We start from the raw sequence: 10,840 nt of genomic DNA on the forward strand, positions 1-10,840 counted from the left end.
GAAATTTCTGAAAATTCACTACCTACCCTCCAAGGTAGCCAACAAAGCAGCAAGTGAACCAGGCACGAATACAGACAAAAAGTGAATGCTATGAGGTGGGCAAATGTGAACTGGCACCAAGAGCAGCACTGCAGGGACTTCCCTGGTGGTCCAGTGGTTAAGAATCCACACTTCCACTGCAGGGGATGCGGGTTCCATCCCTGGTTGGGGAAGTATAATAAGATCCTGCATGTCATGGCCACGTGGTACAGCCAAAAACAAAAGAGCAGCGTTGCACAAACAGGAAATGGCAAGCACTGGGCCTGCTCAGGCCTCTGCTCCAAGCCCTGCAGTAGCTGTCATCTGTAACGGTCCACAATAAAGCACTGGCTGGAAACGCTGGTGACTGAGGAGTCCAGGAGGACAGTACAGCGGAACACAAGCAGAGATATCTGCAGAAAGAGTTCCCCCAAGAGAAGTTCTAAAGAATTCTGGATATGCCTCACAGGTGTTAGAAATGGAATGAAAGATCCACGGATGAAAGAATCAATCTCGCAAGTACATATATATTCACCCACAGAATTCAAGGGGAGTGGTAAGATTTAAAAAAGGAAAAAGGCAAAAGCCACAGACCATAATGAAGGAATCCAATCCTAGTAGGCTGATTTATATGGAAGGTAGCAAAGTGTTGTATTTTCTCAAATTTACACAGGAGATGGTAAGTTTGAAATACTGTGACTTACTGGAATTACGGTTATTAGCATCCAGATGCAAATTAACAACCTCCTTTGAAAAAGCCCTACTCTGAGACGAAGATTCTATCATCCTAATTTTCATATTTATCTATATAAAAATCTAGTACTCTGGTGTAGAATCTTATACTCTTAGACAGAATCTACTGGAGGAGCTTCTGAAGGTCACATCATTACAGTGACTATGAAAGACTGTGAAAAGCATACCCTGAGCTTAAACAGTGCCTGGGACATAAACAACACTTGGTAGATGCCTGTGACTACTTACTTGAATAGAGAAAAAGCCACTGTCATCCATATTTCCAGAAGGCTGCTGTTTAATTTGGATATAGGTAGTTGGGACAGGGGTTGAGGGTGGGAAGAGAAGGATAGTGTCATTAGTGTGCATATTTAAAGTAACATCCTGTGCATTCCCATCTACAAAGTTGAGAGCCGATTTATAATTAACAGGTCAGATCCCCATAGGGAGAGTGGTTCATCCTTTTCTAAACAGCACCCACATTTCTTTAAGAGGTGTGATTTAGCGAGTTTAAAATCAGTACCTGCAAAAATGTGCGATAGTCTTCACTAGTAACCCCTCCTTCCGCCATTCTCATCCTCTCTTCCTCATCTAGCTGGTGTGCAATTGAAGATAATTCCACAGGGCTGAAGTATTCTCCTTGTAACAGGTTATTCAAGCAATGTTGAGCACAAAGTGAGCCTTCTTGCTAATAGTTCCAAAAGAAAAAATTCAAATGGGATTTGTAAAACAGACTTGTACAGTATCTTCCCCGAAACAGAAATTTAATCATTAACTTAACACAGGCAAACCGAACATTCTTAGCTTTAGACAAGCATGATTAACACAGGCACATGCATTTTCATTTGTTAACATTTATTTTATAATTCTACCATTAATGAAACTACAGTTATTTAGCTATATGATCAAAAATTTAAGAATGATTTATACTAAACAAACATCATCTGTCAAATACACCAAATCCCATTTTTATTAAAAACTACTCTATAATAAACATTTAGCCTCCTTTGTTTTCAGTGGCTAAAATAAATACATTTTTGGAGATTCCATGGTAAATTACTAATGCTGAAAGGGAATTTTAATCCCTAGAACATTTGTTCTTTTAACAAGATAATCTCTAATCCATCTAAATGTTCATTCATGGAATTTCAAATCCATGAACAGATGAAGAATCTCAAGAATTGATACAGTAAGAAAAATTCTGTTCCATGTTTATGAAGACTTATAGCTACAGAGCTAAGGTTCTCTTCAAGAACTCTGCAGATAATGTACACAGTTTTGGTGCATGAGCAAAACTGTCCAAAAACCACCCGTGGAGTTCACATCTGGACAAACCAGCAAGGGGGCTGCATCCAAGCTCAGTTCTCCAATTGGGAACTGAGATCACTGGCTTCCGGTTGTGGGGGTGGGGAGAAAACAACTTCCCACAGGCCCTTCGCGGGCTGGGCAGCTGGCTTTCTCACACAACTGGCACCCCAAACCTAAATCCAGGCTTCCTCCAGCTAAGCAGCCTGTGTATCACCCCTCTCTCCTCAACAGTGCTGCTTTCCTGTTTCCCTATAAGAAGGGAGACTAATGGGTGGATGAGGTCCCTCCCAGTGAACCCAGCCCCGGGTGGGTCTCTCTGTAGTACGATGGCAGATGGGAGAACATCTTCTTCTCCTGCTAACTCTGGCCCTCTAAGTTCTCCATTTCCCCAGTAAAGTCTGTTCATTAACCCAACCTGTCTGACATCCTGCAGTTTGTTTCGAGCTATGTCACAAAATAGGTCAGACCCCAAAGACCAACACCTTGCAAGATACATCTTTTTCCTGAGTTAATTTTCTAGGAACAAAATTCCGCTGCTGAAAAAGATACAGGATATATGTATATAATGGAATAGGAATGCAGCACTGAGACAGTCTGAGTGTAAGAAAGGGGTCTGAGGCAAGTTTATCTTCATATTTTGGTATGGAATAAGTAACTTGGGGCTTCCCTGGTGGCGCAGTGGTTAAGAATCCACCTGCCAATGCACGGGACACGGGTTCGAGCCCTGGTCCGGGTGGATCCCACATGCCGCGGAGCAACTAGGCCCGTGTGCCATAACTGCTGAGCCTGTGCTCTAGAGCCTGCGAGCCACAACTATTGGACCCGTGTGCCGTAACTACTGAAGCCCGCATGCCTAGAGCCTGTGCTCCACAACAAGGGAGGCCACCGTGATGAGAAGTCCATGCACCATAACCAAGAGTAGCCCCTGCTCACCGCAACTGGAGAAGGCCCACGTGCAGCAACGAAGACCCAACGCAGCCAAAAATAAATAAATAAATAAATAAATAAATTTATTAAAAAAATAAAAATAAAAATAAATAAGTAACTTGAAGTAAAGAAGACACTATCCATCCCTCAAGTCATAACTACGATGGTGAGAGAGTACTTGTCTCCGCTTCTTTTTCCTTCTACTGTATTCCTTCTGCCAGAAAGCCAGTCTCACTGAACAATATAATGTGAATTGGAGGAATACACAGATGTCTACTTATATTCTATTGAAAAGTGGGCAAGACAAACAAGAACTCACAAGAGGATAGCCAAATGGATAAAAAACACAGAGGGGGGCTCAACTTCATTAACCATCAGAGAAACCTATATTAAAACTACCAATGTGTTACTACTACACACTCCAGAAGGGCTAAAATGTTGGAGATGATTAGAGACATCAAAACTATTATATACTACTGATGGAAGTGTAAATTAGTTTAACCACTTTGGAAAACTATTTGGAATATCTACTACAGCTTAACATCTACCTACCCTATGATCTAGCAATCCCACCACTAGGTACATAACGTAAGCAACAGAAATGTAAACCTGTGCTCATCAAAAGACATGTATAAGAACGTTCATAGAAGCACTATTTGTACTGGCCCCCAAACTGGAAATTACCCAAATGCTCCTCACAGTAGAATGGCTAAATTGTTTTACATTCACAAAGGACTACTATGTAACAATGACAATGAGTTAACTACAACTACCTGCAACAATATGGATGACTCAATCAATGTTAAACAAAAGAAGACAGACTCAAAAGAGTACACTCTATATGATTCCATTTACAAAATTTCAAAAACAGACAAAACTAATTAATGGATGACATTAGAAATCAGGGTAGTGGTTACTCTTGCAGGGGTGGAGGGAGAGTTAGTATCCTGGAAGACGAACAATGTAAGGGGGCTTATAAGATGCAGGTAAATGTTCTGTTACTTGATCTAAGTATTATTTACACACTTGTGTTCACTTCATGAGAATTCATTGAGCTATACTCTTATGATCTGTGTATGCCTACACGTGTTATCCTTAATAAAAAATTCAAACAACGATAAAAAAGTCTCTACTAAGATACAGCTACTTCACATTAAGAGCGACCTAATACAGTGACCAGACACTGGATTATCTTGGAATTTTCTGTTTGCTGTCAGGCTACATGCTTCAGTTTGGGGCTCTCAGACTATGGTCACCATATGTAATAACATATATAGAAACAGTGAATCCAAATATTTGATTTTAAAATTCTCTCTGTAAAAATTAGCTTTAAAATACAAAAAAAAAAAGCACTTGAAATTAAACCTAATTGAAGTAATACTGTATTGCTTTAGGAAATTATATCAAGTTCTGTACTTCTAACATGATTTAACAGAAGAAAAGAACAAATTGTACAGTCAAATTTAAATAAAATTATTTTTTAAAGTCACAAGATGAGTCAAATTCTACATGGACCAAAAAAATTGTAAAATGGTCCCATCTAAGATTATGCATTTCCCTGCCTGCCCATCCCACCCCCCGCAAACTATCCCCAACCACTTCATTCATTCATTCATTCGGCTATGCCGGGTCTTAGTTGCGGCACTCAGGATCTTTGCTGCAGCGTGCGGGCTCTTTAGTTGTGGCATGCAGAATCTTTTTAGTTGTGGCATGTGGAATCTTTAGTTGCGACATGTGGGATCTTTTGGTTGTGGCATGCAGGCTCTTAGTTGCGGGATCTAGTTCCCTGACCAGGGATCAAACCTCGGCCCCCTGCATTGGGAGCATGGAGTCTTAACCACTGGCCCACGAGGGAAGTCCCCCCAACCATTTCTTTTTTTTTTTTAATTAATTAATTAATTTATTTATTTTTGGCTGCATTGGGTCTTCGTTACTGTGTGTGGGCTTTCTCTAGTTGCAGTGAGTGGGGGCTACTCTTCGTTGCAGTGCGTGGGCTTCTCACTGTGGTGGCTTGTCTTTGTTGCGGAGCATGGGTTCTAGGTGCACGGGCTTCAGTAGTTGTGGTGTGTGGGCTCCGCAGTTGTGGCTTGCAGACTTCTAGAGCGCAGGCTCAGTAGTTGTGGCTTATGGGCTTAGTTGCTCTGCGGCATGTGGGGTCTTCCAGGACCAGGGCTTGAACCAGCGTCCCCTGCATTGGCAGGTGGATTCTTAACCACCGTGCAACCAGGGAAGTCCCCCAACCACTTCTTTCTCATCAAACTTTAACCAAAGTTGGACAGAAGTTCACTTTGCTATAGTCAAAGTTCAGCGGTATTGAAATTTCATGATTTCAAGCCCAGACTTTATTGTGTTGGGATCCGAGGATGAACAAAATGCGTCTTCAGTTTTACCAAGATATCTTACAAAACCACCAAGGGGAGCTTCCCTGGTGGCGCAGTGGTTGAGAGTCCGCCTGCCGATGCAGGGGACACGGGTTCGTGCCCCGGTCCGGGAGGATCCCACATGCCGCGGAGCGGCTGGGCCCGTGAGCCATGGCCGCTGAGCCTGCGCGTCCGGAGCCTGTGCTCCGCAACGGGAGAGGCCACAGCAGTGAGAAGCCCGCGTACCGGAAAAAAAAAAAAAAACCACCAAGGGTAACTTCAACCAAATCATTCCCTCACTGTCCCCAGAGTCTTCAGGACCTCCCTGAAACTAGTTCAAATTCCCAGAGACACTACTGCCTCCAGCTGAAACTAGGCAAAAACCCAAAGGTGTGCTCAGAAATGGCCTAACTGGGGCCACACAATCAACCTAGCAGCACTTGTTCATCTCATCTTAGTAAGAATAAGGTTCCACCCCTTATTATGAGGTTCAGCAAGCACAAGCATCTGAACAACAACGATGGCCAGCACTTGTCCAGCACTATGTGCCAAGTAGCATTCTAAGCACTCCTAACTCTGAGACACACACTTCAAAATCCTCAAATACAGGGGAGGAAACTGGAGAACAGAGATAATAAGTAACTTGCCCAGGATCATACAGGTAGTAAACGGCAGAGCTGAGATTCAAACCCAGGCAGAGGTTTCAAGTCTGTACTATTACCACTTCCTTAAGCCACTTATTTGGAACTTGGTGATTCTTAAACTTCAAATATCCTGAAGATGGTTAAGAACCAGCAATCACAAAAGAAACATAACGAATGTCATAAGGTCAATTCTCAGCATCTTTCCAGTATTTTCACTAATTTTAAATACAACCCCAACAAGTTTGGTTATCATTCACAGCTGTAAACACATAAAAGTACCAATTCAGACGGCACAGTAATCTCACCAAGAGCAGTCAGCAACAGAAGCGATAACAAAAACGACAGAAATCAGGCACCAGAACTTTAAAAAAAAACCCAAACAACAAAAAACTCCAGCAGTTGGTGGCCATATAGCACTAGGGTTTAAGTTAGGGATTGGCAAACTCTAGCCCTTGGGCCAAATTCAGTCTGCCCCAGGAGCTAAGAATGGTTTTTACATTTTTAGATGGTTGGGAAAACACACACACACACACACGAATATGTGAGAACATAAAAGACCTGCAAAGTCTAAAATATTTACAGGACTTCCCTGGTGGCGCAGTAGTTAAGAATCTGCCTGCCAACGCAGGGGACAAGGGTTTGATCCCTGGTCTGGGAAGATCCCACATGCCACGGAGCAACTAAGCCCATGCACCACAACTACTGAGTCTGTGCTCTACAGCCTGCGAGCCACAACTACTGAGCCTTCGAGCCGCAACTACCAAGCCCGCACGCCGCAACTACTGAAGCCTGTGAGCCTAGAGCCCGTGCTACGCAACGAGAAGCCACTGCAATGAGAAGCCCACACACCGCAACGAAGAGTGGCCCCCGCTCACTGAAACTAGAGAAAGCCCGCACAGCAATGAAGACGTCCGGAGCCTGTGCTCCGCAACGGGAGAGGCCACAGCAGTGAGAAGCCCGCGTACCGGAAAAAAAAAAAAAAACCACCAAGGGTAACTTCAACCAAATCATTCCCTCACTGTCCCCAGAGTCTTCAGGACCTCCCTGAAACTAGTTCAAATTCCCAGAGACACTACTGCCTCCAGCTGAAACTAGGCAAAAACCCAAAAGTGTGCTCAGAAATGGCCTAACTGGGGCCACACAATCAACCTAGCAGCACTTGTTCATCTCATCTTAGTAAGAATAAGGTTCCACCCCTTATTATGAGGTTCAGCAAGCACAAGCATCTGAACAACAACGATGGCCAGCACTTGTCCAGCACTATGTGCCAAGTAGCATTCTAAGCACTCCTAACTCTGAGACACACACTTCAAAATCCTCAAATACAGCGGAGGAAACTGAAGAACAGAGATAATAAGTAACTTGCCCAGGATCATACAGGTAGTAAACGGCAGAGCTGAGATTCAAACCCAGGCAGAGGTTTCAAGTCTGTACTATTACCACTTCCTTAAGCCACTTATTTGGAACTTGGTGATTCTTAAACTTCAAATATCCTGAAGATGGTTAAGAACCAGCAATCACAAAAGAAACATAACGAATGTCATAAGGTCAATTCTCAGCATCTTTCCAGTATTTTCACTAATTTTAAATACAACCCCAACAAGTTTGGTTATCATTCACAGCTGTAAACACATAAAAGTACCAATTCAGACGGCACAGTAATCTCACCAAGAGCAGTCAGCAACAGAAGCGATAACAAAAACGACAGAAATCAGGCACCAGAACTTTAAAAAAAAACCCAAACAACAAAAAACTCCAGCAGTTGGTGGCCATATAGCACTAGGGTTTAAGTTAGGGATTGGCAAACTCTAGCCCTTGGGCCAAATTCAGTCTGCCCCAGGAGCTAAGAATGGTTTTTACATTTTTAGATGGTTGGGAAAACACACACACACACACACACACACACACGAATATGTGAGAACATAAAAGACCTGCAAAGTCTAAAATATTTACAGGACTTCCCTGGTGGCGCAGTAGTTAAGAATCTGCCTGCCAACGCAGGGGACAAGGGTTTGATCCCTGGTCTGGGAAGATCCCACATGCCACGGAGCAACTAAGCCCATGCACCACAACTACTGAGTCTGTGCTCTACAGCCTGCGAGCCACAACTACTGAGCCTTCGAGCCGCAACTACCAAGCCCGCACGCCGCAACTACTGAAGCCTGTGAGCCTAGAGCCCGTGCTACGCAACGAGAAGCCACTGCAATGAGAAGCCCACACACCGCAACGAAGAGTGGCCCCCGCTCACTGAAACTAGAGAAAGCCCGCACAGCAATGAAGACCCAACGTAGCCAAAAAAAAAAAAAATCCTATTTTAAAAAATAAAATATTTACAGAAAAAATTGTTTACTTTAGATAAATAGCACCACATACATCTTAGATGCTCAAGGAACACTCTTGATTCATTCAAATATTTATTGAGCACCTGCTACGTGCCAGGCACTGGGGATATATCAATAAACAACTGTTGAGTTTACATTTTAATTTAACAAAGCACACTCCAAGTGACAACTCTGAAAATGGAGAAACCAAAATTCCAAGAGGAAGTGGTTGCAAAGTCCTTTGTAGGCAGATAACCCTACATGCACAGCTTCCCTAGGGCTAAAGTTGGTTCTCTGGCTCTCCAAATCCAGGACCTAGAGTTAAATGTATGTGGAGGAAGGGAAGGGAGTGCTCTGGAAAATGTCATATTGAGCTCAAACATTCCCAGAATGGACTGTGTATGAGATGGACAATGGGCCCTATGGTTACAGGTGCCTTCCATACTATTGAAATATGCCTGAAGAACTTTAAGTCTTCATTTGCTAAGTAACTATAAGTTGATAAGGGTAAATGTGTTCTTGAAGTAGGTTTAAGTCTACATTCATGCTGATAACTCAGAGTGACTGCTTTCAGGTAAGTAGATTTTCATTAGGCTAGAGTCCAGCTTCTTTTGACCCCATGGTTAAGCAGCTACCTTCACTGAACTCTATCCAAACCAGGTACCAATCATTATTGTTAAAAAAATATATTGTATAATTCTCAAGAAGTGATGTGGACAAATTTAAAATCTTCAATGTTGAACCATCTGGTCCTACAGCAAAGCTTTTGAAAATCAGTCATAAAAATATGCCCACTCGAGAAGTTCTCTTCATCCAATCTCCTTAGCCAAGCAGCTAAATTTCTCTTGTCCAGGATTCATATAACATGTCAGTCAAGTCAAAAGATTAGTGATAACCATACCACTGAGTCCTTCCTCACCCACACATAAAAACTGGTCTATTCTGGTACAAAACTTTCTGAAATGTTTTCTATAAAGAAAAGCATTCCATAACAATTTGGTTAGATTTATACTGCACTTCCTTTGTCTTTGATTGCTTTATCTGATTGCTGTGTATTTTTAAATGGACAAGTATTTAACGAAACAAAACCCCTTCGCTCCTACTAAATAACAGCCTCACCAGCAACCCTTTCCAAACACGAAACTATTATGAAACAAGATATGTGACAAAGTTGTCCTGAGGAAGGTTTCACTCACACCCAAATGGTTTGATAACTGCGAGAAAAGACGAGTTTCTCCACATGCCACAAGCATTATCTTCAAGCGCATAGTCATGTAAGAATCAAAGCCAAACAGGCTAGGCAGAGAAAAACAAAATTATTCCTGCACACTCTTCACACCTAATAAGAAAGCTGGCCTCCTGATCCGGAAAGATGCCACTACCAAAAGAAACGAAACCCAAACATCTCATAACAGAAACTTGTGACGACTTCCCAGTTCAGGGTCGCACGGAGTTTCCTACTTCACTTCCCCAAGGGTCACGCCCTCCGTGGTACAAGCCAAGGTCCCTGCCCCCGGGATGCTCACGTACCCAGTGCAGAAGGATGTGGGTGTAGGAGAAATTCCAATTTTGAACTGCGGAGCCCAGAGAAGGAAAAGTTAATTCTTCCAAAGGGTAGGACTGGGAGAGCGGGGTGGAGCTGGGAAGGGTAGAGGGAGGTGTCCAAGAGCTGAGTAGCTAGAACCTAGGGAGAGCGGGGGAGAGGAACTGGAGAAGGACTCCCACGGAAAGTAGAGAGAAAGCGCGGCAGCCACCCCCTCTCTCGTGCCGCCGGCCCTGCCCTTATTCCCTGCGAGCTTCCCAGACATCCCAGGCCCGGGTCTTCTCCGGCTCCCCCGGCACGGGCCTTAGGGTGCAATGGGGGCATCGGTGAAACTCCCCTCCAGGTGAAGCTCCTCCCGCCCGGCGAGATCGGGATGGGGGCATCTCGGGCCCCACCCAGCCCCCCGGGAGGCAGCGATGCCGCGCCCCACGCCCGCCACCGCGCCGCAGACAGCTCCCCACCGAACGCGGATACTCACTTTTTCATGGAAGATGGACTCCATGTTTATTTGTCTGGAGCCAACGGCCCCCGCGCCGAACCAACCCCCCCCAGCTCCGCCCCCGCCCCACCCCTCCGCTCACCATGCCCAGCCCCGCCTCGTGCCACCCCTGCCCACGTGTCTCGTGAAGACCAATCACCCCCAAGAATGCGAGTCACGTGGAGCGAAGAGGCGTGAACGCCGGGGAGGTAAACTCCGGGGCACGTGACCTTTGTAGAGCGTCCTCCCATCTCCTGTTGTTCCCCACGGCTGGAGGATGATGCAGCGCCCCCTGCCGTGTGGAGGATCATCTCCGCTTCCCACTCATTGCTTTGGATTCTTAGGTTTCGGGGGGATTGGATAAGGACCACTCGAATTCTATGTTCTTTTTGTTTTCTATTTTACCTAGTACTTTCTTTTTATCACATTTGCATACAATTATTTAATATCTTTCTCCTCCTCCTGCACAGAAATTCTCATTACATCCCTGAATACTGAGCACTTGTGTA

The 10,840-nt window shown here is 44.3% G+C and overlaps 1 protein-coding gene across 7 annotated transcripts in view; it reads right to left on the reverse strand.

Annotated features, from left to right (window-relative positions):
- The window catches only part of ATXN3 (ataxin 3), a 33,027-nt gene extending 22,629 nt beyond the window's left edge, over positions 1-10,398 (reverse strand). For 4 of the 7 annotated variants that reach the window (XR_008618730.1, XM_028496340.2, XM_055088685.1 and 1 more), the window contains exons 1-3: positions 10,332-10,394; positions 1,274-1,438; positions 1,000-1,044 (exon numbers count right to left, since the gene is read on the reverse strand). Coding sequence is in view for 6 of the 7 variants with exons in the window: in XM_028496340.2 (XP_028352141.1) it covers positions 1,000-1,044; positions 1,274-1,438; positions 10,332-10,355 (234 nt within the window). In the remaining variant the exon portion in view is untranslated. Of the gene's footprint in view, positions 1-999; positions 1,045-1,273; positions 1,439-10,331 lie in introns of all 7 variants that reach the window. The other 3 variants (XM_007105037.2, XM_007105038.3, XM_007105039.3) reach the window with 3 other exon arrangements.
- Between the last annotated feature and the right edge of the window lie 442 nt (positions 10,399-10,840).

This window comes from Physeter macrocephalus, chromosome 11 (assembly GCF_002837175.3).
Source record: "Physeter macrocephalus isolate SW-GA chromosome 11, ASM283717v5, whole genome shotgun sequence".
Classification (NCBI taxonomy): Eukaryota; Metazoa; Chordata; class Mammalia; order Artiodactyla; family Physeteridae; genus Physeter; species Physeter macrocephalus.